This window comes from Anabrus simplex, chromosome 14, assembly GCF_040414725.1.
Source record: "Anabrus simplex isolate iqAnaSimp1 chromosome 14, ASM4041472v1, whole genome shotgun sequence".
Taxonomy (NCBI): domain Eukaryota; kingdom Metazoa; phylum Arthropoda; class Insecta; order Orthoptera; family Tettigoniidae; genus Anabrus; species Anabrus simplex.
The window spans coordinates 97,310,071-97,338,035 of record NC_090278.1 but is presented as its reverse complement, the minus strand read 5'-3'; the positions used below and the strand labels follow the sequence as shown (position 1 = coordinate 97,338,035).

General features: G+C 39.6%; 1 protein-coding gene across 5 annotated transcripts in view; it reads left to right on the top strand.

Annotated features, from left to right (window-relative positions):
* LOC136885720 (probable multidrug resistance-associated protein lethal(2)03659) overlaps positions 1-27,965 on the top strand; it is a 120,314-nt gene that overhangs the window by 7,251 nt on the left and 85,098 nt on the right. For 2 of the 5 annotated variants that reach the window (XR_010861596.2, XM_067158449.2), the window contains exons 2-8: positions 2,871-2,971; positions 5,195-5,305; positions 10,531-10,653; positions 19,086-19,290; positions 21,478-21,700; positions 23,960-24,116; positions 25,979-26,117. Coding sequence is in view for 4 of the 5 variants with exons in the window: in XM_067158449.2 (XP_067014550.2) it covers positions 2,892-2,971; positions 5,195-5,305; positions 10,531-10,653; positions 19,086-19,290; positions 21,478-21,700; positions 23,960-24,116; positions 25,979-26,117 (1,038 nt within the window). In the remaining variant the exon portion in view is untranslated. Of the gene's footprint in view, positions 1-2,379; positions 2,422-2,870; positions 2,972-5,194; positions 5,306-10,530; positions 10,654-19,085; positions 19,291-19,377; positions 19,793-21,477; positions 21,701-23,959; positions 24,117-25,978; positions 26,118-27,965 lie in introns of those variants that run through there. The other 3 variants (XM_067158450.2, XM_067158451.2, XM_067158452.2) reach the window with 3 other exon arrangements.

Genomic DNA, 27,965 nt, shown 5'->3' with positions numbered 1-27,965 from the left:
GTTATAATATAGCAGGCCTTTGCCGTTCCTTACAACCTTTAAAGGCTTATACCTGTTTTCACACTTCTCAACAATTGCTTTAAACCCATCCCACAGTCTGTTTACTTTTTAATTTACAGTCTTCTACCAATCATAATTACTTTTTAAAAACTCCTTCAATCCTGTCTTATCCACCATAAATGGTACTACCTAATAGTCCTATTTTTACAACCATCCTTTCTAATTCTTAAAATACCTTTCTGTCCTTTCTGTCGCATTTATTTTTTATTACAATGAAAACATCTTTGTGATCACTAATACCATCTATTACTTCGGTTTCTCTATAGAGCTCATCTGGTTTTACCAACACCATGTCGCAGGATATTCTTCCCTCTAGTTGGTTCCATCACTTTCTGATTCAGCTGTCCTTTCCCAGATTAACATATTTACCATTTGTTGGTTATTCACATTACCTTCCCAATTGACATTTGGTAATTGAGATCACCCAATACAATCGTGTTCTTTTCTGGCTGATTATCTTGTAGTTCCTGATGAATTGCTTTAATCAAATTATACATAGGCAAGTCAATAAGAATCTGCAATTTGCTCTAATTGTCTTTATGTTGGCTCTATGGTGTTGTGTACTCATCAGCCGCTAGATGGCGCCGTTTCAGCATTATCAGATCAGTACAGCTTGTGCTGTTGCAACATAAAGATGGCAGCACCACTCTCTGTTTGCACCAAGGAAGAACAGCATTCCGTAATGCGTTTTTTTTTGTGATCTGAGAGTGTACCAGGAGCAGAAATTCATAGAAGACTTTCAGCACAATATGGGGACAATGTTTTGCTGCAGCGAAGTGTTTACCAGTGGACTGAACAGTTCAAAAGGGGTCGCACGAGCGTGAAAGATGAGGAAAGATCCGGGCGTCCACCTGCAGCCGTAACTCATGCCATTGATGAACACCTGCGTGATATGACCCTGAATAACGGACAAGTGACTGTTGATGATGTGGCAAACCATATGCACATTAGCCATGGTTCTGGATATGAAATCATGCATAATAGGCTTCACTTGCAAAAAGTCTGTTCGAGATGGGTTCCAAAATAACTCCACGAAGAGCAGAAGCGCAATCGTGTGAGAATCTGTCAGCACCTACTGCACCGTCATGCTAGTGAAGATGAAACATGGGTTCACCACTTTGAACCAGAGAGCAAACGTCAGGGCATGGAATGGAAGCATCCCGGATCCCCAGTCAAAAAGAAATGCGAGAGTCAACCTTCTGCAGGAAAAGTCATGCTAACAGTGTTTTTGGACTCTCGAGGGCCAGTTCTGGAACATTACCAGGAAAAGGGGGAAACAATAAACAGTGAACGTTACAGTGATATGCTGGTAAACAAGCTGAAACCTGCAATTCGCAACAAACGCAGAGGTCGATTGTCGGAAGGAGTTCTTTTGTTGCATGGCAATGCGCGTCCACATATCGCCTCCCCCACTGCTCAAACTCTTCAGGTGCTGCGTTTCGAGGTGTTGGAGCATCCTGCGTACAGTCCCCATCTCGCCCCATTGGATTACCATGTGTTTGGTCCACTTAAAAATGCTCTAAGAGGTCGATCCAGATCCAATCAACAGATGAAGGAAGCGGTGCATACGTGGCTTGCTCTGCAACCAAATTTTTTTTTTTTTGCAGAGGGTATCAGAAAGCTTGTGAAACGGTGGACCATGTGCATTGAAAAGCAGGGTGACTATATTGAATAAAAAGTGTGTACTCCTTTTGTAATGAATTGATTTCAGATACTCATTGATTTGCCCTCATACATGTTGCCTCATAATTTGCAGGCCTTCACACTAACAGTAGTCGCTTTGTAGGCCAAGGCCCATCTGGGTTGTAGTGCCATGGGACTGCTTAGGTGATTGGTTAATAACTGTCGAAGCATTTGATTGCATTTACTTAAATCAGAAGACTGCTTCATTCAATATTAATGAAGTGAAGTCATATTCCTTTCATCGTTTTAATGAACTCAGCCAAAATTAAAAGATTGTGTAGAGAAAAATCATTTTGTACACACTTTTTCACAAGAAACACCCACTTGTCAGCTACACTTGTTTTTTCACAGTTGCAAGATTCACAGCTTCTTCTAGTCGAGTAGGCTCATCGAATACTTTATTGTCATTAGAATCATCTCAAGGTGCTTTGTATTGAGAAAGAATCTTTAGGCTTTCTTTCATTTCACTTCACAAAGGCTTCTTCTGATGTTTCTCACTGAATTCATACTTTCCTTTTGGCATATTAATGAAAACTCAGAACATATTCTAACCACAAAATAATACAACCAACAAGCACATGCTGCCAAGATAACATACCAAATGGCCAAACCGGAAACAATAACTTCTCATACTTTGTTCAAATGTTGGAGCTAGTGGAACCAAAACGGTAAAAGCATGTAAGTAAAAATAGCAATACAGTTTGGTATGAGCATTAAAATGTATCTGTTTCACAAAATCAAGGTGGTGTTGACTCCCCAGCAGAAATTAATATAATTCCACTATTCTTTTTATGAGCAAGTAATCTATTTTTTTAAAACTCGGGCATTTTTCTGTCCCGTGAAACTTTTTCGGGAGACTGGGACAAAGCATCCAGAATCTGGCTCCTTGGACAAGGACAGTGTCCACTTGATCCCTCCTCATCAGTCCCAATTCTTCTTAGCTGCCACCGAGCTTATAGCATTCTTGTCTCATTCTGTCACTCCTTTTCTTTTGTGTTTCTGTCTTTCCTTATAATTCTTTGTCCATTACTTGTTCATGTCTTGTACTAAATGAAAGTTGTAAAGCTGTCATAATCTTGTAAAACTTGATGTTTTGTGCTGGACTCAGACTTCTGAATTGTTTGTAGATGGATCGCTAGTCGCTCGCCATGGACGAGAGTTCTGGTACGAAGACCCAGCCCCGCAACCCTCGGGCTCAAGCTAACCCGCTGTCTGCCATCACATTTTGGTAAGTAAAACCTCCTTCGTGCCTGATTGTAAACACATTATCAGAGAAATTTATTTACAAATGCTTCTCACTTTCCTAACATAATGTTAAAGTGTAAGGCACGAAATACTGCAGAATGAAGTACAAGAGACAGCTCAGTTTTTGTGTTAACAATGTTCCATGTTACAATACTTTAAGTTAAGAAATAACTGGATATTTCCAATAATATGTAATTGTACAGTTTGTGGGAGCTAGAGCCTGGATTTGTATGCAAAATGCTTGTTCTTATTTTAAAAATACAAATGTAGGTAGGCCTATGTAGTAATGATATGTCACACCTTCTCAGACATTTTGACCGGTGTTTGATAGTGCAATACATATTCAGGGGGAAATGCATGTTTTAAATTATTGATTATTTTACTCATATGTGTCATATTGAATTATTGCTTGCATCCTTTCTATCATTTGTTAAATACTAGTATGGAATTAATTAATTAATAAAATCTCTTATTGACTGGGTAAAAAATTAAAAAAAGGAGAAGCTAAGTAATGTGCCTGTGTACCAAGGAATATCCTCATTTGTTGTGAAATAATAGTACACAATTAAGATTTAAAGCAAAACTGGGGAATCCCCACAAGTTGGCATACGGTCAAAGCAAATTCAGTCACAACCAGGTAAGACAACTTCCCTTGTATACTGTAACAGATATTCCAAAAATCAAATAGTTTATATAATATTCCTCCACCTGTTCTCAAATATCATAGTGCATATTTGAATCCATATTTTACTACACATCTGGGCTATATTTATTTATTTAGCATTGGTGTTACAAACATTACTAACGTAGAACATAAGGAAATAAACGAAAAAGAAGAAAGTTACAAATTGATGTCTAAATTATTTATAAATAGTAGAGCCTCTGGTGTAGCGTCTAAGAAACCCCAAACATTTCTAGAGTAGGAAGACTGAAGCTTACAAGCATTCTTGAACTAAATGTATCTTAAGTAAGTAATGCTATGTGATACGCAACAAGTGTGTGTGCATGGGAAAGTGAGATGGAGCAATACAAGTGTGTTTTGTCAGAGGCTGAAGGATGAGCGTTTTAGCTGCTAATTGAACCTCCTGCTCTAAGTGACTATGAGATCTAAGAAAACTAAGTCATTTAAAATAGTATTTTAAAAAAAATTTATTAATTCACAGCATGTTCCATTACATCAGAAGTAGTACTACATGCTCCGTATGAAACTTCAAAATATTGTCTGCAAAGATAAACTTACATAATTATCATTATTACTCTATGGCAATTTGCTAATTCTATAAATAATTATCAAGCTATATTACTCTAGAAACTATCTTAATCTATTATTTACATACAGTAAAAACAAAGCAAAGAAAAGTCTTCTCCGTACAGGCCATGAAGGCCCTTGGAGGGCTGGAAGGTAAAGGCTTCCACTATTCATAACCTCGGCACTTGATGGGGTAGAGTGGTTAGCTCTACGCCCGGCTGCCTTTGCCGCCAGTAATTAACATCGTACTCATTTTTGGTGTAGGCTGAGTGAACCTCAGGGCCATATGCACCTCCAGAAGTGGAAATCTCATTTCTTAAATTTTACAACTTCCGTACGGGGATTCGAACCCACGTCCTTCCGGGTGAACCAAGCACACCTTTACCGCCTCGGCCAGGCAGCCCCTATTTACATACAGTAGCATTTAATAATCTGATCTACTGTCTAAATCAATCGAATCTAAGTAGAAAAAAATTATTTTGTAAAATACACCATTAATTTAACTTTGTCAAATTTACACTTTACATACTTATTTATCATTTTATTCTTTAATATTTACCTTTCTCTTGCGTATTTTGCACACCTAAATAATATAAGATCTACTATTTGATCTTCTGTTCCAGATGTACATAAAGGACTTACTTTAATTTTATATCAATAGAAATATGAGTTTATTTTTCCATAGCCTGTTCATAAAGTCATTATTTTCCCTATCGATGGGAACTTCAGGTTTACACTTGGAAAAAATGATCTTGTCACGGTTCTGTTTATTGTGTTATTCCATTTTCCCACTTATTTAAATTCACTGCTTGCAGTTCACTTAAGACAATGCTGGCTGGTTTACTGGTAGAATCCTGTTCCCTCCTGCTTCTTCCGCTAGTTTGTAATTGTTGCTGCTCTTACGAACTGTGATCAGAAAGTGTTGGATATGAACTGCTCATCACATCAATGTTACAGGTGGATGATGGACTTGTTCCGACTGGGCTACAAGCGAGACATCGAGATCGAGGACTTGTACGTACCTCTTGCCGAGCACAAGTCCTGCTACCTTGGAGACAAATTTGAAAAGTGAGTAAACTACTAGACTGCTTTCTTAGCACCTGTGCAGGTTCCTCGGCTGCTTTGGATACTGGGAATTTTTTTTTTTTTTTTTTTTTTTTTTTTTTTGCTAGTTGCTTTACGTCGCACCGACACAGATAGGTCTTATGGCGACGATGGGACAGGGAAGGGCTAGGAGTGGGAAGGAAGCGGCCGTGGCCTTAATTAAGGTACAGCCCCAGCATTTGCCTGGTGTGAAAATGGGAAACCACGGAAAACCATCTTCAGGGCTGCCGACAGTGGGGTTCGAACCTACTATCTCCCGAATACTGGATACTGGCCGCACTTAAGCGACTGCAGCTATTGAGCTCGGTACTGGGAATTTAGCCTCTCTGAGAAAATGGAGGTTGGGGAGGCTGATATATGTATATGTTATATGTATATGTTATGGTGGAAGTGGATGGTTAACCTTCCCTAACACATGTATACAATCACTAAATTGTTCAGTGAAAGCTTACCATAAAATAAATAAAACACATTCACTAGTGAAGGTGACCAATCACTGACCATGTTTAGTGGATGTGTAGTGTACAGTAGCAGATTATTTGACCTTCTATTAGTGTCCAACAACGGTACCAGGCATCAGCATGAATGTAATTGTCGTTAGTTGGTTATTGTTACATTATACAGCAGTGCAGCTATGTTCTACAAACATCTTAGAGTGGAACGGGGAAACGCCAATTATAATTGTCTTCGTGGACAGAGAAAAGTATGAGTCACTTATCAGCAAGGTTAAATCACTAAAATATGGACGAAAGAGGGACGGCAAGGACTATACGTTTTTGAAGTGCTTGAGGTGAATGGAATAAAGAAATGAATACAACCCGTTACAGAAAAGGCAAGATTAATTGCTGTAATAAATGAATGTTCATTTCTGTTCTCTTTTTTTTCATAAACTAAAATGCAACTTCAGTGCAGCAAATTATTTTTTTTGTTCATATTTTACACTACTTGTGCTATTTTATATAATATGACTATTTTTTCAAATTGCAGCTCATAAAAAGCAACTTTTGAAACATTGTTGCAGCACCATGGTTCATATTCCTTTCCTCTTGGCAGTGAAGGTGCACTATTCCTAGTTAATGTGTATTGTTCGGCAGAACTGGTATCAATAATCCACTTTCACTACTATAACTATATGTAGCTGTAGTACGCGGTGTTGATCGGACAATCACATAGCATGTGCATGATTACATTTTTGTGCACCTCCTCATATTTTTCTCCAGCTTCTGAGGCACGTAAGTGGGCATGCCTCTCCCCGACGCAACTTTCTTGTTCTTCATGACACTTTGCAGTTTCATATATTGTTTTGTGCTAATAAAATAATAATAATCGTATGGCCTCAGCTACCATATACAGACATTCTTTTAAAAAATTTGATGCCATCTGGCTCTCTGCTCGTCAATTTCGACGTTCTGTTTTACTCTACGCCCACTAGATGGCAGGCGACAGAGTAAACCAAATCTCTTTTGGGCGTCTGTGGCTGAAATTTAATGAATTTTGTCATCAAATGTGTCACTAGAGATCTTTTACAAGCCCACATCGTACGACATGGAGTGTCGAATGGACTACCACTGCCAGGTTTGAACCCGCTGTCTTATGACTCTACCACTGATCCACAGAGGCAGCTTGCATTATTGTTGATCTTGATTTGATCTCTTCCTACTAGTAAAAAAAAAAAAGCCAAGCATTAGATTAATATTAAAAAATACTGACAGATGTAAAAAGCCTTTAAAACTTCGCCAGAAGTGTGGGGTAAGAAGAACGCTGGATAAACACAGGAAAAGGGAAGAGAGAAAACAATAAAGATGAATGCAAATGGTGGAGTGAGTTGGCCATGCGGTTTCGGTCAAGAAGCTGTTAGCTTGCATTCAGGAGATAACTATTAATAATCTTGACCATAGTGGTCGGTATTTCAGGAGATTATGTGTTCAGACCCCACTGTCGACAGCCCTAAAAACAGTTAATTCCATGGTTCGTTCCCAGTTCTAACCCTTTCTTATTCCATTCACTCAATGACTACTAATCTGCATTTAGGGCAGTCACCCAGGCGGCAGATTCCCGATCTGTTCTTTTCCCAGCTTTTTCTTAAATGATTGCAAAGAAAATGGAAATTTATTAAACATCTCCCTTGGTAAGTTATTCTAGTCCCCAACTGCCCTTCCTATAAACAAATATTTGCCCCAATTTGACCTCTTGAATTCCAACTTTATCTTCATATTGTGATCTTTCCTACTTTTAAAGACACCATTCAAACTTATTTGTCTACTGATGTCATTCCATGCCATCTCTCCACTGACAGTTTGGAACATACCACTTAATCGAGCAGCTCGTCTTCCCAGCCCAAACTATGCAACATTTTTGTAATACCACTCTTTTGTCAGAAATCACGCAGAACAAATCAAGCTGCTTTTCTTTGGATTTTTTCCAGGTCTCGAATCAAATAGTCTTGGTGAGGATCCCATACACTCTAACGATACTCTAGTTGGGGTCTTACCGGAGACTTATATGCCCTCTCTTTTACATCCTTACTACAACCCCTAAACACCCTCATAACCATGTGCAGAGATCTGTACCCTTTATTTACAATCCCATTCATGTGATCACCCCAATGAAGATCTTTCCTTATATTTTTTTTTTTTTTTTTTTTTGCTAGGGGCTTTACGTCGCACCGACACAGATAGGTCTTATGGCGACGATCTTTCCTTATATTAACACCCAGATACTTACAATGATCCCAAAAAGGAACTTTCACCCCATCAAGACAGTAATTAAAACTAAGTAGTAATAACCAATTGTAATTAGGATTCATCTGAACGTAGTTTAAAAATTATTGTAGTGTGTTGTAGTATGTTACTAGAAATTAGCGTACATTTGTGTAGTAGAAGTGTCTGTAGAAACTCTCGGACTAGAATCCTGTTGTCACCATAGGACCTGTTTGTGACATTATGATGTAAAACAAAGAGCAAATGAATACAGGTGATGAGAGTGTTGGAAAAGGATGACGTAAATAATGGGACGGGACCACCAAGTTGTACTGTATATAGGAACACAGAACCAACTGATGTTCTGCAGGTGAAATTGCTTTCACATTTTGTCGGTATCTTTGATGTCATGGAAGAGACAGTTTGAAGTTAGAACCCTAGGAACCGATCGCCCCACAAGAAAGTCAAAGTTGCATTCATGGTGGGTTTAATTTTTCCTCCCGAGAGCACATCAGTGTATTATTAATAAGATGAGTATAGCTACGAGCTTGCCAGGTCTGAGAATAAATGGATGTAGAAAAAATGGGATCGATGGGGACAAGACGTGGAGATTTTCCTCGTCGTCTGACCTGTCCTCGTGTTTATTGTCTTCCTATGTATAACTTGATTTCTCATCTGTTTGTTCCTTTCTAGTTCTTATATTGACCTGATGGCTGCCTCTGTGGATCGGTGGTAGAGTGTTGGCTTCGGGATCCCAAGATAGCGGGTTCAAGCCCGGCAGAGGTAGTCAGATTTTTGAAGGGCGGAAAAAGAATCCATTCGACACTCTATGTCATACGATGTCGGCATGTAAAAGATCTCTGGTGACACATTTGGTGTTTACCTGACAAAATTAATTAAATCTCAGCCACAAACACCCAAGAGAGATTCGGTTTATTCTGTCTGACATCTAGTAGATCTAGAATAAAATGATATGTAGAAATTGACGAGCTGACAGCCAGATCATTATTTATGAGTTTCATGTCTTTATTGACTGATTACACGTATATGGATAAGAAAGAATGGATGTCTAATGGGGATATGAGTTGGATGTTGTCGTCATTTCATTTGTGATTCCGTGAGATTAAAATTATTTTTGAGATTAAAATATGGTAGTCAAAACTTAACCTAAGCTTAAAACTAATGGTACGTGCACATTAAACACTTCAAAAACACTGAAAACATGTATAATGGTCCAATATTGTGGATAGAGACAATATGTGGTTTTGCTGTAAACTTGTTTTCAAAAGTTAGAAGCAGATGATGAAGTCTTGGTGGTGGTTTTTTTTAATATATATGGTTGAATATAGTTATGTAGTAGTTATTGCTGTTGTTGTTGTGGTTGGGTGATGTTCTGTTTGGGCGAACGTCACCCAACCACAACAACAGCAGCACCGGTGCACAAATATAGACAAGAAAGAAGTTACCACCAAAAATCTATATTACCGTATCCAAATAAAAAACAAGACTTCATCATCAGCTTCCAACTTCTGAAAACAAGTTTACAGCGGAGCCACATATTGTCTCTATCCACAATATTGGACCATTTAATGACTCGGGTTTTTATTACAAGCATACATAAAGACATCTTTTAATCAGATAGAATATTCTCAAGAACCTACACTGTTTACAAGCTCAAAATCAATCAACATAAATACATGCGCACAAGACCCTAACGAGGAAGTCTGAAGAAGGAATACGCAAGACATGAACTTTTAAATTCAACATGTGTTTTATATACATGTTTTCAGTGTTTTTTAAAGTGTTTAATGTGCATGTACAATTAGTTTTAAGGCTTGGTTAAGTTTTTTACTACTATGTTTTAATCTCACGGAATCACAAATGAAATGACGACAACATCCAAGTCATATCCCCATTAGCCATCCGGATGTGCTAACGGATGACGACATCTTTTTAGATAAGTAACACAAACCAATGCCTAATAGATGTAATATTATGATTTGTCAGCTTATGATCACCAAATAGAGTTGAAACTGGTACTGATGTAAGTTTACATTTACAATAAACAGTATTGACAGGTGGAATTTCTTTCTTATCCATATGCCTGACAGCCAGATGGCTTCAAATTAAAATGTCTGCACATGGTAGCTGAGGCCATACGATTATTATTATTTTTTTATTGACCTGGTGGGTTCCTCTACTATTTTTTCCTGTTTTGCTAGTCTTTTGCTGTTCCTTAGTCTGTTAAATAGGTATTTTACAACTTTAACTTTACTGAGTTGAAAAATGATGAGTCTTGTTGTGGCTGCTTGTATTTCCCTTTTCCAGTTGATGAGTTTCATGTTCATGGAGATGTACTTTGAGAACATTATTGTTAATGAAGGAAGAAATTATCAGTATGAGTAGGGGCTTTCTGTGGGGGGGGGTTGAACTTCAAAAATTTTGAATGTAGTGTGGGAATATGATATGATACATGTTCTTCTGTTTCAGACGGTGGGAAGAAGAAGTAAACTCCAAGAAAAAGCCGAGCCTGTTGCGCGTGATAATCGAGATATTCTGGTTCGAGACTTTGCTGTATGGCCTCGTTCGGGCAGCTGTCGAGATCTTTGTTAGGTTTGTGTCTCAAACTCACAATAGTTCATTCTTGATGTTTACATGAAATTCATTTTTGTGATAGATAACATCTCACTGAGGTTGAAGAGCTCCTACATAAGATAAGGTACAGATCTAAGCACTTACTAAATTAATCATCATCATCATCATTTTACAGTTCCAGTTTCTCGGGTACTGTTGGCGAGCCTCTTCCATTCTGTCTTATTGAGATACGTTCTGTTGTTAATGACGTCCTCCAGAGTCCTTCCCCGATCTGCAATGTCCATCCAGTGGGTTCTTGGTCTTCCCACCATCCGTTTCCCTGCTACATGTCGCTCCAAGTTAACGTATGCTGTCCTTATTGGCTCTATCCTCATTACATGCCGGAACCACCTCAGTCTGGACATGCTGATCCAATCTAACAATGATGTCCCAATCCCAGCTTCCTTCCTAACCACATCATTCCTCAACTTGTCCAGTTTGGTTTTTTGAATTGTGGACCTAAGGAACTTCATCTCAGATGCCTGCAACCTTGATGAGTCTTCCTTAGTGAGGGTGCAGGTTTCAATACCATATGTTAAGATTGGTATGAAGTACTGATTGAACATCACCACTGCACTCTACTTGCCACCTCCTTTGTGGCTTGTGTACCTCGAGATATTACACTGCCGAGGTATGTAAAGCTTTCCACACTTTCTAATGGATGGTTCCCTAGCATGATGTTCGCTGGTCGTCCCTCTCTGTTTATTGCCATCACTACTGTTTTGAGTTTGCTTATCTTGAGACTGAACTCCTGGAACTTAACCTTCCATTCATTGAGTCTCGACTGTACTTGTTCCTCAGTTTCTCCCCAGATTATTACATCATCAGCGAAGGCCATTGCATTTAGTTCACCAGAGGTTTTCTTGATGTTCTTCATTATGTCATCCATGATGGTGATAAACAGTAATGCGGATAGTGCACTGCCTTGCTGAACTCCACTTTCCGTCTTGAACCAGGACGAATGTCCGTCACCCAATCGCGCACAGCTGGTACAGTTCTCATACAGCATCTGAACTTTCCTCACCAGTCCCTCTGGCATTCCCATATCGTCTCTCTTGCAATGCTGTCATATGCCTTCTCATTGTCAAGGAAAACCATAAACAGATCTTTGCCTTTTTCCCAATATATTTCCATCAACGTACGGACATTGAAGGTTAGGTCTGTTGTGAACCTGTTAGGCCTGAAGCCATACTGTTCCTCTTCAAACTGTGGCTGTAAGATGACTTGCAATCTGCTCTTTAGGATTTTCTCAAGAATCTTAAGCACATGAGAAAGGAGTGTTATTCCCCGGTAGTTGGAGCATTTTCGGCTATTTCTTTTCTTAAACAGAGGGATAAGGACACCCTTGCTTCAATCTGTAGGTATCTTGCCATCTTTCCAAAATGCACTGAGCACTCTGTGTAGCCACTGTAAACCCTGGACTCCTGCTGCTTTAATCATGTCCGTACTGACTTCATCGATTCCTGGGGATTTCCCTTGTGGCACCTTCTTAAGGGCTGCTTCTGTTTCTGCCCATGTAATGGGAGGTACCTCTGTGCAGGTTTCAACAGCTGGTTCTTTTGTTCTCTGATCTGCTTCTGTCCTGTTCAATAGGTGATCAAAATGATTCCTCAGAACCTCTCTAATGTCCTTGTCTTTCCTGGCCAGGTTTCTATTAGGATCCTCAATTGCTTTGATGGTTTCAACTGAATTCCTTTTGTTTTTGATCACTCTGAGCAATAGTTTCATATTTTTGAGTAAATTTCTCCCAGCACTTTATTTTCTCCTCTTCTACTACTCTTTTAACTCTCAGTTTCTTGTCCCGGTAAACTTGCTCTCTGATCTTCCCCTCATCCCTTACCTGTTCTGGCTTGAATTTTCTCTATCTCGTTCTTTTTTGTGCCATGTCCCTTTCCTTTATTGAGGCTCTTACTCTTTCATTCCACCAGGGTGTCTCTTTTTCCCTTACTCTCGCACTTGTCTTCCCGCAGACCTCTATTGTTTCTTTTATCAAGGTGTTTTAAAATCTTGTCCACTCTACCTCACCACTCTCCACTTCTTCCCGTAGGCAGTTGTCCTCTTATACGGTCCTGATAGTCGATCCTTTTTCCAATCTGTTGTAGTTCCATCACTTTAATCTTAGGTAATTTCCTAGTTGTTATCTTTGGTACATTGTCTTTCAGATCTGCTACTAATAACCGGTGGTCGCTATTGAGGTTCTCACTTGGAATCACCTTGACATCAGTCACAAGTCTACTTCTTTCTTTATCTGTAATGACATAGTCAGTGACCGTCTTGCTCTTTCCATCCCAGCTGTAACGGGTAATCTTGTGACTGACTCTTTTGTTGAACCAACTATTTTTTACTACCAAACAGTTTCTTATGCAGAAGTCTAGGAGATGTTCGCTTTCTGAATTCCTTCTCCCATAGCCATGTGGTCCCATTACCTTCTCATAGCCATTCCTGTCTGTCCTGAGCTGTGCGTTGAGGACCCCGATGATGATTGCCCTCTCTTCACTGATGATCTCTTGTAGGTCTTTGAGAAACTTATTCTTTTCATCTTGACTGCAGCACCTCTGAGGGGCATACACTTGCACCAGTGTCAGCTTCTCTTTCCCAAGGTGAACTGTTGCCTTTATAATCCTCTCATTGATGTACTGAATCTCTGTAATATCATCTAACTCTTTAGACAATATCAATCCTACTCCAGTTTTCATCTCTCTGTTGTTACCATTCCAGTAGAGGGTATAGTTTTTCCTCAACTCTCTCTTCCCTTTATCTTTCCATTCAGTTTCACTCAGTCCTAGGATTGATATTTTCCTTCTCTGCATAATATCCACTAACTCTTCACATTTCCCAGTCAAACTCAGTACATGGATTGTTCCTTTTCGAGTGTGTTGTCTTCTCCAGGGTTGTTGCATAATCGCAAGGCTCGGTCTGTCATCAGGCTGTGAGCCATCATACCTGGCGTGCTGTTGTCTACTCCGAGTTCTTTGTTTGCATCCGAGGCTCGTACAAGTGTTGAAAGCGATTGCAGTTACTCTCCAACTAACTGACTTGCTAGGCCTAACGTTACAGAAGATTTTTCTATCAGGGTTATCTCCCTTAGTCTTTAGCAGTCCCCTGCCACATCTGCAAGGCAGCAGCTTCCAGTTGAATTTGTATGTCATTTCCTACACAATGACTTCAACAAGCCCCCTAAGGGTGAACAATAATGTTTTGTTCTCTCTGTAACATGATGTCATAAGTTCAAGATAAATCATAAGATACAACTGATCCATAGTTAAGGATCAGAAATATCTTTGAAGAAATGGCTTTTAGAACATGAAACTTTAAATCACGATCTTTAGAGAGAAACTGTGTCAACAGTTAACTTCCTTGTGTATTTCTTATTTTTATAATACTACTGTGCTTTAGTTTCAACTGCAGGACCACAGACAACTAGGACGCAAACTGCTTCTTTCAGTGTTGTCTTGAAACTATCATGTTAACTTGTGTATGTCCTTGCTGATTAAAAGTGTCATATCATCTTCATTCGGACAGGGAATGTGGGTCGGCTCTCCTCTGGAGAGTATTCATGAAATATGCTAATGGATCTTATTGTACTGAAGTTAGTGGAATATGTTATCACAGTCGCCTTAAAGTGGTGAATATCACAGGTTTTCGTAGTTTAATGTTATCTTTAAATTTTAACTGCTTCTGTCTCATTTTGTACGCTGACACTACCCCTTTCCCTTTACCGCTAATGCTTTCTCATCCTTGCTGTCTTTCCCTGGGTTAGTTGATTGTTACTTTTGCTTCTCCTTGCCCAGTTTGATTATGTTGCCTGTAATGTCTTTGATTTTCCAAATTCTGGCAACTACATAAATAAAATAAGAGTTTTGTCTGTAGATTGCTCAGAATTTAAAACGACTAGTATTTCTGTATCGGTCATGTCCACAGTAACAAGATAATGCACTTTTTAATTTTCCGTCACCTCTGTGTGCATGTATGTGTATCACGAGAAAATGGCTGAAGAGAAGTTAAGAAGCCCTAAAATGTAATTCTCAAATATTTATGTTAATAGTGGTTTCTATGATAAATACTGCATAAGTTATAAAACATGAAATTTCCGATCATTTATGTCTTCTACATTTTTTACTGTAGGCCTACTGGAATAATAACAGAGATATTCATGAATTTGTATTTTGAAGTCCATATCAATGCTGAACGATGAGCAAATGGGTGAACAGAATTTAATGAAAATCAGTATGTATTGAGTCAGGGATTAAGAAACTACAGTCTAAACTATAAATAATTTTATTCACCCTGAATAAAATGGTAGTTTAGGGGAAGGTGCCTAAAATTTAATTTTTTAATACCTATGGTAGTGTTCCTATCGAAAAGTACTATATAACACAAGTTATAGAGAGTACAGTTTCCAGTAATTTATGTTTTATTAAGTGTAACCATACCAACTATGATAAGAGTGGTATTTCAGAGTCGGAAGGAAACTAAATGTGAAGACCCACAATATCGAAAGCCCATAAGTTTGATCACCAATAATATTACATTGATCACTGTTTGTTTTGATGTTCTCTGTCTCTTCTGCTGCCACTCATCTCTGATAGATGGGAATTCTGCTGTGTACCGAGTATAACAGCCTGCCTGAATGCTGGGGAGTTAGATAACTTTCTTCTGGTTCATACATTTTCTGATACAGTTGGTCAATCATGGTATTCCTGCTCTTCACCATAGTACTGTTCGTTAAAAGTGAGGAAATGTGTAGTTTTTCATTCAATGGAGTATTTCATTGCTTTTAATCGAGACATTCCTACTGATGTAGTTGTAATGACCTATGTTGGGTAAACCACTGCAGATGTAAAAGGCAGGTGGAATGTTGTGGTTTTCTCATAAAAATAAAATGTCATGTAAATATCTTGTATATATCTTAAGGAAAACAACATTGAGGTTATGTGTCAGTAGCTCAGATAATTGAGTGGAGTGGTTTATCTTTGTTTGTTTTTGTTCTTTGAACGTTTGAACTGCTTGATGTGTGTGATGCTTGGTTGTAGTCAACAGCTCGTAATAAATGGATGTGTGTGAAGAAGGTGGTGTTTAAGTGGTATAATTTGATTACCTAAACCGGCGTAACGAGCAGAAATGAAGATATATCAACATGGAGAGTAAAAGCTCCCTAACACGCTGTCTTCACATGAGAAAAGATGTTGCATTTCTGGGCTAACATTAAGAGCTATGAAATTTAATATAATCATATTCAAAACGTGTACACTACTTAACCTAGAATTCTATATACAGTGTAGAATTCTGTAGCGAAACTTGGGTGCATCAGCTAGTCTGTGTGTAAAATGATTAATTTTTTACTTCTTTTAATTGTTTGCTATGCTAGCCACAGCAAGAACAAACGTTATCTCACACCTTTGTTTACCTGTAAGCTTGCATCATCGCCATTCGATTAATAATGCGTAAGTCAAGCATGTGTACAGTTCAAGGGCATATGAGCACTGCACAGGCAAGCTGCTAAAGCTCCATCAATGTTTGTAAATGTTTTCTGACTACGTCCTGGCAGTTGATTGCCTTGCAAACTCGTGTTTCAAACATTAATAACGTGATTCATATTTCATCTCAGATCACTGTGTTCTTTGTTTTACTGAAAAGAGCAAATACATGTTCCAGTGTGCAAAGTTTTGTTATTGTAAAGTAAATAATACTTTTTTGTTATGTTATGCTTTGAATGAGGACTTGGCTTGTTCAGTCCAATTTGATGACAAACACCCTTTCTGGTTGCCCATGCCTGCCGCGGCTGTCAGTATACACTCGTCTCTCACTCGATACCACAGTGGTTGGGGGGATATGGCAGTGAGATGGCTGAGAAATTCTGTTATGGGTTTTTGAGACTTGCAGTTCTTTCTCTTATCATTGTTAAGAGGGGCTTAAGACAACAACATATAGCATTGGTTGGAATGGTGGCAATAATATGGTAAATACTCACAATCTGACATGTATACTACTGTAAATTGCAATATAAATGGCAAACCAATAATTTTTTCAAATGAAACTTTATCTGTGCTTTTGAAAACTTAAACCGAGGATTTTGTGCACCCTTGGACTGCCTGCTTAGCTCGGATGTGTTTGTGGATGCTAAGAGATATTTCACTTCAGTAAACAGGAGAACAGGAATGACAGCTATGGTCTGTGATTTCCTTCATCAGTTTCACCTCTGATGTGAGTTAATTTTGTATATTTTCTTTCTATTATTCTCATTTTGCATCAGTATAAATTTGTGTTTTCCCATTTTTTGCTTTGAATGCAACATAAATGTACAAATTGTTATATGCTTGATGAATTCTTATTTTACAATTACCTCTTTGCACTAACCACCCTCCTTTCCTCTCATCCAGATCCTCCTGGGTCGGGGCATTCATATCACATCTCCACCTTCCTCTCTCCTTCCATCATTTTGTCCCAGTCTCTTGCACTCCTCTTTATTGAATCGATCCGCCTTGTTTCTAGATCTCCCTCTCGTTCACTTCCCCTTGAACTTCATCTCCATCATCTGTTTATGTATTCTTTCCTCGTCCATCCTCTACTCCTATCAGTTCTCTTCTGACCTCCTTTCTTGCATCATTGTTTCTCAGTCTGCCTTTTCTATCATATTTGTTAGGTATTTCACTTTGCTTGTCACTGTCCAGATGCATATCTCTTTACACTTCCAGACAAAGTTTCTTACACTCTGCTAATCTCCACGTCCAGCCTTGTATTCATCAACTCGCTGCGTACTTGAAACTATCCACAATTCCCAGGCTTTGACGACCAATTTTCACAATGGCCTTCCCCTTGTCTTTCTTCTCTTGATATCACCATGGTCTTGATTTTCTCTGCGCTGATTTTCATACCATACGTTCAGTGTATCAAGTTGTTCTTGATCATAACTTCATGTCCTTATTCCCATGTGCTTCCTTAGTCTCCTTCACACCGGGCAAGTTGGCTGTGCGGTTAGCACACATTTGGCAGACAGTGGGTTCGAATCCCACTGTCGGCAGCCCTGAAGATGGTTTTCCGTGGTTTCCCATTTTCACACCAGGCTGTACCTTAATGAAGGCCATGGCCGCTTCCTTTCCACTCCTAGCCCTTTCCTGTCCCATCGTCGCCATATGACCTATCTGTGTCGGTGCGACGTAAAGCAAAATTTTGCCCATAACCATTAGAAACAAAAAAGGTGACAGCACACTCCTCTGCCTTACCTCAGTTTGATTTCAGAAACATTCTGTCTTTCCGAACAGAGTCTGTAGACTACTGACAGTTTTTGTACATTGTTCGGACTTGTCTCTTTTTGACACTATTGTATGTCTTTGTTAGATCTATGAATGTCGTGACCAGATTCTTTCCATATTTCTAACTCTTTTCCATTTATTGCCTCATGCTCAAGGTTGGGTCCACATCTAAAGCCTCTTGCAACTCTCGTTCTATCTTTCTTCTCATTCTCCTCTCTAATATCATTTCCAATATTTTTGCTGCTTGTGATAAGAGTGTGATTCCTCTATAGATATCGCACACCTCTGTGCAAATGCAATTTAAATTTCACATTAGAGACATTACTGGCACCTATTTATCAGAAACAAGTCAAATTTTGTTTTTTCTTCAAAACACGAAATTATAAACATATAAACGCTACAGAATGCTAAAAGCCGCCAATCCTGCCCAACCTATGTAACCGACTTACTAGATGTCAGCTCTAGGTCATTCTTATGGAGGACACTCCATGCAAAAGGACCTGGAATTTTGGTATTAATGGGAACAAACATTCACAAGTTCAAAATAAAACGAATTGGGCAGAAGTACAGTTACCTGAGAAATATTTTACCCAGTTACAGATTACTTTCTCAACAAGTAACCAGTAAAATTACAATGACTTAACTGTATGCCAGTCTTTAGGAAATCACTGACTTTTTGTTTTCACATGATAACAAATATGTAAAGGAAATGATATTAGTTCATTTTGTGTTTCTTTTAGCATAGAGATGATCACTAAGTGAGATTAAACAAGCATCGTTTGCATTTCGCACTCATGTTCTCGTTATTTTGAGCACCAACAAATTTAAAATGCTTCTGCAGGTAGCGGAATGGAAATTCCTGAGCCGCTTTGCTGCAACAAGTTTATTCCACTTTCATTTTCGACCAGGTGCTAACTCGTGAAGTTGTGGTACACGATTATCTAAATTTCAAGCAGTAACACAAGAAGCTGCGAGTAAATGAAGGAGCGCACGTCGTATCCTTGTTGTGGCGCCAAACTCCATTACTAGAATGTAACAAGTACAATTTTATTTCAAGGAGTAAATCATGAATAAAGTTACTAAATGAGTAATTCATAAATAAATGAATGAATAACACTTTTACAAGTAATTTGATTACTGGGCATATGTACTGTGCAGGTTGGCCCAGCCTCTTCTGCTCGGGCAGCTGCTGTCGTACTTCTCTCCGAGCAGCAGCGTCACCATCAACGACGCCTACTGGTATGCTGGAGGAGTGTTGCTGTGCTCTCTGGTCACCACCCTGGCCATCCACCCCTTCATGATGGCCATGTTCCACCTGGGAATCAAGATACGTATCGCCTGCTGCTCACTCATGTACAGAAAGGTAGAACAGAACACAAGCAAACTAGTGATATTCTCAATCCCGAACCAGCTTCATCTTCAGTCTTGATATGTGAAATGTCGGGTAAGAAGGAAGCTGGATAAACACAGGAAAAAGATGAATTTAGGTGCTAAAAGACTGGGAACACAGGAAAACGACAGAAGGAGAAAAAGAATGCAATAGAAAGGAAGAATTTTTTTTTACTATTTGCTTTACATCACACCACACAGATAGGTCTTACGGCGATGATGGGATATAAAAGGGCTAGGAGTGGGAAGGAAGCCGCTTTAGCCTTAAAGGTACAGCCCCAGCATTTGCCACGTGTGAAAATGGGAAACCACAGAAAACCGTCCTCAGGGCTGCCACCAGAGGGGTTCGAAGCCACTATCTCCCGGATGCAAGCTCACAGCTGCGTGCCCCTAACTGCACGGCCCGCTTGCCTGTTGAAAGGAAGAAACAAGTGACAGCTGAGGTCATGAGGGCAGAGAGGAATTAGGATTGTGGGGTGAGGACACGTGTGTGTGAAGATTGTCATCATCTCTTCTTATCGCTGGCCCCATTGCTAAATGGTTAGCATGGTGGCCTTTGGTCACGGGGGTTCCCTGCAGGGTCGGGAATTTTAACCATCGGTTAATTCTGCTGGCACGGGGGCTGGGTGCATGTGTCGTCTTCATCACCATTCCATCCTCATCACGACGTGCAGGTCGCCTACGGGAGTCAGTTCAAAAGACCTGCACCTGGCGAGCGGAAAACGTCCTCGGACACTCCCGGCACTAAAGTCATCTCTTCTTATCACACTGACGTGTCAAGTCAGAGAGAGGGGAATAAGAAAGGAACACACATAACAGGACAAAGACAGTGGCAGGTCGGTGTGGGAAGAGGAGACGACAACAATCTCCACATTAGTTCTCTCCTCATCAAACCCAGTTCTTCTACATCCATCTGTTCTCAGGCTCCGACGAGCTCGTTTCTGTCTCATTGAGGAGCTTCTTCACGTGGGATAAGTGTAGGATGAGAAGTAAGCCAGATAAGTATGGAAGAGGGAAGAAACATAAGACAAAGATAAATACAGGAGATGATACAATAGGAACACAGGACAAACACAAAAGAATCCAAATGGGATAATAATATAACCATAGGAAAGAAACAAACAAGTGTCAAACCAAGTCCTTGTTTCTACTGCCCCTCTTCCCGCACTCGCCTGTCCTTGTGTTCGTCTTATTCCCCTCTCTCTTTCTCTCGGGCTTGTTTTACACTCGTGTGTTCCTAACCTCCTCCTTCTTCTTCTTCTTTTCATTTAGACCAGCTGTGGATCATGTTAATTCAATTTCAGCCTCCATATTTGGTCCACAGATCATGAACTTGTGAATCAGAGAAATAGCTTGCTGCTTTCTGCATTTCTTATGGGAACGTGTTGCTTGGTGTTCTCATAAATTGTGTGGGAGTTGAATGTTGCACTTCCTGTTTTTGCCTCAGGGGCTCTCAATATGTGAGCATGGGTTGGCGACAACGGAGCTTTTAGTTGAGTCCTGGCATTGCTTCCACTTACTTGTGCCAGGCTCGTTACTTGTTCTTTACCGACCCCAACGCTGTTAGGTTCCGAGGGCTAGGAAGTGTATTTCCACACCCTTCATGGCCCTTGTCTTTCTTTGACCCATACCTTCATTTTTCGAAATGTCAGATCACTTCCATTTTTTCTCTCTGATTAATGTTAATAGTAGTTGTACCTCCTCTTAAAACAATAATCACCACCACCAGTTATCCTGTTTTTGCTAGGTTCAGGCATTCAGCTGTGTATAAGCCTTTTGGATGAATCTTTCTATATAGAGTATGACTTGATTTATCACTTGTTTGTTTTGTTCTATTACCTAGAATAGGTTTTCTTATCACCTAATGTTCATCTCCATGGCTATATGGTTAGTGTGCTGGTCTTTGGTCACAGGGGTCTCATATCGATTCTCGACAGAGTCGGGAATTATAACCATAATTTGTTAATTTCCCTGGCACGCGAGCTGGCTGTATGTGTCGTCGTGATCATCATTTCATCCTCGTCACGACGTGCAGATCGCCTACGGGGATCAAATCAAAAGACCTGCACCTGGCAAGCCCAACACGTACTTGGACACTGCCGGCACTAAAAGCCATATGCCATTTCAATTGTCACCTATTGCAAGTTTGCTCGCGTTCCAGGCATTGCGGCTGAGCCGCCAGGCTCTGGGCAACACGACCATCGGCCAGGTGGTCAATCTCATGTCCAACGACGTGCATCGCTTTGACAACGTGCTTATATTCATCCACTACCTGTGGATCGGACCTCTGGAGTCGCTGGTGGTGGCGTACTTTGTGTACCGAGAGCTGGGTCTGGCCGGTATTGGAGGCATCGTGGCCATTCTCTTCTTCATTCCACTCCAAGGTAAGAAACATTTCTAGCGAATCTCCTTGAAGAATGACAGGCTAGCATCCTAGTGGGCAATTTTTATATCTATAAATGAATTAAATGAAGGAAATAAAAATTAACAGATTTTATCTTTAAGGCTGTTCTGTTATTTATTGTGAACCAACTCACCTGGCTCGTCACACAGCATATAGTTCAGTGCATTTGATAATTTTCAGCAATTTGTACACTTTGTAACTTATGCCCTACATGTCCTTAGTCTATCTCAGTGGTACAGTTATGTCACATATCATGAGTCAGAGTTTACATTCAGGAGACGATATGAAGTAAATGAACAAAAATTCACATAAATTTTTTGCTGTTTAAGATTGTAAGGGCCACCATTGTGGTACCATCGTGCGGGCTCAGGGACAGCTCCTTATAGAGCTTCAGAATTAATATTTCAATAGTCAAATTACCGATTTGGCTTGTAATATGCAAATAAAGTCACTATGTTTGTTTGTTTATTATTTGTCCGACTCCTTTGCTGAATGGTCAGCATTGAGGCCTTTGGTTCAGAGGGGCCCAGGTTGGGTCAGGGAATTTAATCGCTTCCGGTTTGAGGACTTGGTGTTTGTGTTGTCCCAACGCTCTCTCCTTCATATTCCGACAACACATCACACCACCAACCACCACAGTCGCCACCGTCCCAGTTCTAGCCCTTTGCTATCCTTCTGTCCCGCAAAACCTTCGCTCTGTAAGTGCAATGTTAAACAGCTAGCATTAAAAAACCCTACCAATTACCACAGAAACACGCCGTAGCGAATACATCGCTCAGCGTAGGCTTGGCGTCTTCAAGGACATCCAGTTGTAAAACTTGGCCAAGTCCACTTGTAGTGCCAACCCCAGATAGTAGGGAAAAGGCCAGGAGGAAGGAGAAGAAAGAAAACAAGTCTGTCTTTCAAGGTAGCCTTGTTGAGGAAACGAAGCAGATTGTGTCACGTGCCTGTTTTCTTATGAGACATCGCATTCCACAGTTGGTACACAAAAAATAGGCAGAAAAACACCAGAAATGCACTCAGCCACAGTACCAGAAGTCTTGGGCCTAACAATGTTTTTCAACTAATTGGCAGATATTTGTGTTTATACAAAAATTGTTTTCTGCCTTAATTTTTGATGAGACACAGCTTATGGTTCATGTGGCCTGAATGGAACAAATAGCAAGAGAGGCCATGAAACTCGCATCATATGTGTCAATAATCCTAGGTGTTGTGGTACCAGCTCTTGCACTACAGCAGACACAGACACAGGTTCTTTGGGGGATTTAAGTTTTAAATCCTTAATGAAGATTGTCCAAAAAAAAAAAAAAAAAAGGCAGCGAGTATTAAAATCTAGGTATGTGGATTCAGGAAAATTATCTCCTGTTGCTGGGCCTTCTGGTGTTTTGTCAAAATAAAGAAGATCCACTTGACAGCAGCTTTTTGTTTTGGCCTAAATAACTTGCTATGTCTAATTCATTCTTTGTGTATTTCCATTGAATATAAATCTATTAATTTTCACAAAACAGTATTCAAATGAAGGTTGTTTTCATCATGATTGTACTGAGTTGTATAGGAAACAAAAGGGAAAATAACAGAATACTCCAAAATATATATCTTGTTCTCTCTTTAGAATGATGTTTATGCAGGGTAAATTCTGTTTTGTATTGCCTTTTCAAATTCTAGCAAATTATGCAAGGAAAAACCCTGCCTGCTTTGCCCTGCCAGGTAGAGTCAGACAGGCTGAGGCACGACTATTGTGTCGCACGTGGGTTATTGCATCATTCTTATATCAACCACAACAATATGGAAGATGAAACAGTTCCATTTACAGCAGAGATGAGCAGAACAAATATTGAACTCTGGCGCTAAACATAGTGTTGAATGCTGCTCGTGTAATGTCTTTGTGTCTTTCTAGTTATTTGCTTTATGTTGCGCCGACACAGATAGGTCTTATGGCGACGATGGGAGAGGAAAGGCCTAGGAATGGGAAGGAATTGGCCGTGGCCTTAATTAAGGTACAGCCCCAGCATTTGCCTGGTGTGAAAATGGGAAACCACGGAAAACCATCTTCAGGGCTGCCGACAGTGGGATTCGAACCCACTATCTCCCGGATGCAAGCTCACCGCCCGGTTTGTGTCTTTCTCCAGGTACAGATGCTATGTCCCTTAATTTCCAATTGTGTGAGGACATTGTTGTTAATGATCATTTAAATTCCATTACTTCATGCTCCTCCTGTTTCAATGTGACTGATTTGCAGGTTACCTGGGCAAAAGGACATCGTTCTATCGGCTGCGCACGGCCATTCGCACTGACGAGCGCGTGAGGCTCATGAACGAGATCATTTCTGCCATGCAAGTGATAAAACTGTACACTTGGGAGAAGCCGTTTGCTCACATGGTGGCTCTGGCTAGACGGTGAGTCAGTCTTTTTTGGTTTGGGATGGGGAAGGAAGATTAATAGTGAAGTGGGAGGAGACAAAGGAAAATAATTGGGTGTCGAAGCAATCTATCAAATATTTATGGAATTTGTATTTATATTAGTGATAAATGAACTACCTAATACCTACTAACATGATATGTTTAAACCTAATTTTACACTTATGTTTATCTTTACCACACGTGTATGGAAATGTCTCCTCTTCCCAGACTGACCTGTCCTGTAGTGCTCGTAAGTAGTGTCCTTAGGCTCAAAGAAATGTGGCACGTACAGTGACGCACGGAGGTCATAGTGTTACAGCGTAGCAGGGACAAGTGTTATCCTTCTCTAGCAGTTGTGATGTTTGTTGTTTTACAGATCTTTGGTAAAAACATAGCACAATGTAAATGTGAGAAATAGATTTCAGGGAAGCAGTAATACGATCTCTGATAGAGTGGAAATCCCAGACAGTGGTAGCTCAAGGTTTTGGAATATCTAGATAACTCATATCTGTATGGTGCAAAATGATTAGAGTTCGTTATGTCCACAACAAACCTCACCAAGGTGGATCTAAGGGAATATCCATGTTTCTGCTATAAAACATGACCTGAAGGATGAGGATCTGCATGTTCACGGTCCATGCAGAAGTCCTTCATTAATTAACAGGTGGAAGAGACTTACTTTTGCAAATGAACATCACAGCTGGACATTCCATGACTAGTCTAAGGTATTGTGGTGCACTGAAAGTAAGTTTTTAATTTGGTATCTTCAGATGGAATTCAATATGTTCATTGTCCTAAAGGTGAGAGATTCAATCCATGCTACCATGTTCCTACTGTAAACCATGGAGGAGATTAACATCATGTTATGTGGATGCTTCGTTAGTCCATAGGACAGTTTTGACAATATTATATTACCTTATACTAGATGACACATGCCATGAGAATGGCTTTTTCAGCATGATAACTGTCCTAAGCATTGTTCTAATTGTGTGCAAGAGCACTTTACAGCAGAGAAGTCAACGTGTTATGATGGCTAAGTCGTAGTCCAGATTTGAACCCGATACGACACATGTGGAAGCTACTTGACAAGTGTGTTAGAACAAAGACAGGAAGAGTTCTTGAACACTTTGCAGTGTGAATGGGAAGGATAACATATGACACCTTATTCAGTCCATACCCGCAAGATGTGCAGCCATGATAAACGCAAACGCAATGCAACCAAATATTAGATGTTGCAGGCAAAAGACAATACTTGTTTGTTATTTCTGCATAAGAGTTAAAGGTCTTAACTGACAAAATGCTTTTGAGCTATTGATATAATTATATGTTGTTATTTAATGTTCGACGTACTATTTTTAGAACTTCTTGTCTGTTGGAAATGTAAGCTACATTCTAACATACATTGTATAAAAGTACAAATGATACTCAGAATAAAACCATGTACAAAACTGGTTCTGTCAAATCAATTTTCAGAGCTTCTGTATTACTTGATTATTCCTCTCCATTATTTACAAATCATTTACAGTCCCGAACAAGCTTGTTTCTGCTTCCCAGCTTCACCAGGAGGGGGATGCCTTGTCAGACCTTCAGTCGTGATGTAGGAAAGTGTGGTAAAACACTGAATATAGGACAAACCCAGAAGGAGAAGAGAAATCCAGAAAATCAGAAACGAGCTTGGTATAGAATAACTGGGTTTAATGAAGAGGGAGCTCATCTGCTCTTCCTGCACTGACATGTCATTGTGTTATGTATTCCTGTCTTTTGTCTCTCTTTTATTCCTTTCTGTTACTTACAATGTTTACACATTTCTCTTTGAATATTTTTGCCATTTATATGGTAATAAAGTGTTTCTGTTACAGGAGCGAGATCAGAATGATACGGCGCGCCTCGTACATTCGCAGTATAATTCCATCACTGAACGTGTTTGTCACAAGGTTCGCCACTTACCTGAGCATTCTTACCTACGTACTGAGCAAGAATGACATCACTGCACAGAAGGTGAGATGTACTTCGATAACCACGTATAAGTGAGGTACCTAACAATTTCTCTTCTTAATCACTAACCATACAGTGTAGGAGCGTGCTTGCCAATACGTCATCTTACAGTCATCTTTTGTCTCGCATGTTCTTTCCTTCTTGACTTGTGAGACTGCCGTATTGTGAACATCACTACTGATACATTTAGGTGTGTAATTAGTGACCAGTTCTTTTTCTGTAGGATTGTTTTATACAAAACATGTAAGTAAGTATTTAATAACGTTGGTGTTGTGTGGCAAATGGAGCAGTTTCATAACATTGGTGTTATCTAGTTCACTTGCTATGTAGTTCTTAATTACGATATCTAAGGAGCAATAAAATTCTGCAAGACTCCTATGAAAAGTATAGCAAAGTCTACATTCATCTTCATCATAGACTGCCATTCCATTCAGTGTTCAATCTACACGTGTTTGTACAAGTACCGGGTATTCAGATCACACTGGATGGGAAACATACTCTAACACATAGAGAGGGTGAGATTGTTGAAGTGAATATTGGTGATGCCAGTAAAATTACACATTTTTACACCATCCAGTATATCATTAGAGCATCTGGCAGAATATTACCATTTGTGTCTTCATGTTTACCTAAACCAAAAGGACCTTTTGGACTGCACAGTAAAATAAAAATTGCCCAATTACACTGAGTTACAAAATGAAATTTTTTTTCAAGGCTTTTAGTTTTGATGGGTGATTGTAATGTAGTTTTGTCTCCTGTTTATGAATCTGAAATCAAATTTTATGAATCACGTAAGGATTTTACAGAATTTCAAATTAAGTACTTACTTAATCTATAATATCACTTACAGTGAAGTTTGGGAATTAAACACCAGTAAAGTAACTATAACTAACTTAAATTAAAAAGAATCCAGAAAACAATTTATTATTTACCTGGTTTGCAAACATATAAAATTAAATTCTACAAATGGCAAATCCAGGATACAATTTTTATGACTTAAACTCTCTTCCTTTTGCTGCGGAAGTGTGATCATCGTGATCGTCTGACGTGTTGCAACTCCGGATTGTCCCTCTTCATAGATCAGCAATAGTCAGCTAACATCACAGCATTCCACCTGCCCTGATAACGTGTTTCTATCTCTTTCATGTCCTGGTGGAACCGCTCCCCATGCTCTTCACTAAAATCTCCTAAGTTTTCAGTCTCGAGATGACTATGAAGAAAATGTAGCTTGATACTCATATTACAACCTAAATTTTTCATAGCCATCAACATATCTTCTAAGATTTTCTTGTAATCTGGGTGCTTCCTGTTCCCCAAACAACCGTTTATCACATTCTTGAAACCGATCCAAGCCAATCATTCCTCAAAGGTCATCAACGCCTCAAATTGTTCATCTGTCGTAAGGCTCCGTATCTGTGGTCCCACAAAGATTCCTTCTTTTAGTTCGCATCAGACAGGAAGGAGAATTTCTGACAGATGTACTTAAAACAGTCACCTTTATTCAATCCCTTTATGAACTGTTTCATGATCCCTAGTTTAATATGGAGAGGTGGCAGAATGATTTTTTCTTGTTTCACCAAACATGATCTTATTATGTTCTTGTCTCCTGGATCCATTGTTGTTCTAGATGGCCATTCCTTTCTAACCCAGTGTGCATCACGTCTACGGCTGTCCCACAGGCAGAGGAAACATGGATACTTTGTGTAACCTGACTGTTGTCCAAGAAGCATTCCTATAACTTTAAGATCACCACATACAATCCATTCGTGCTCTGAATACTTAATTGCCGTTAATAACATTGCAAGGGGTTCATAGTTTTCCTTCAAGACGTAAGAATACGCTACAGGTATC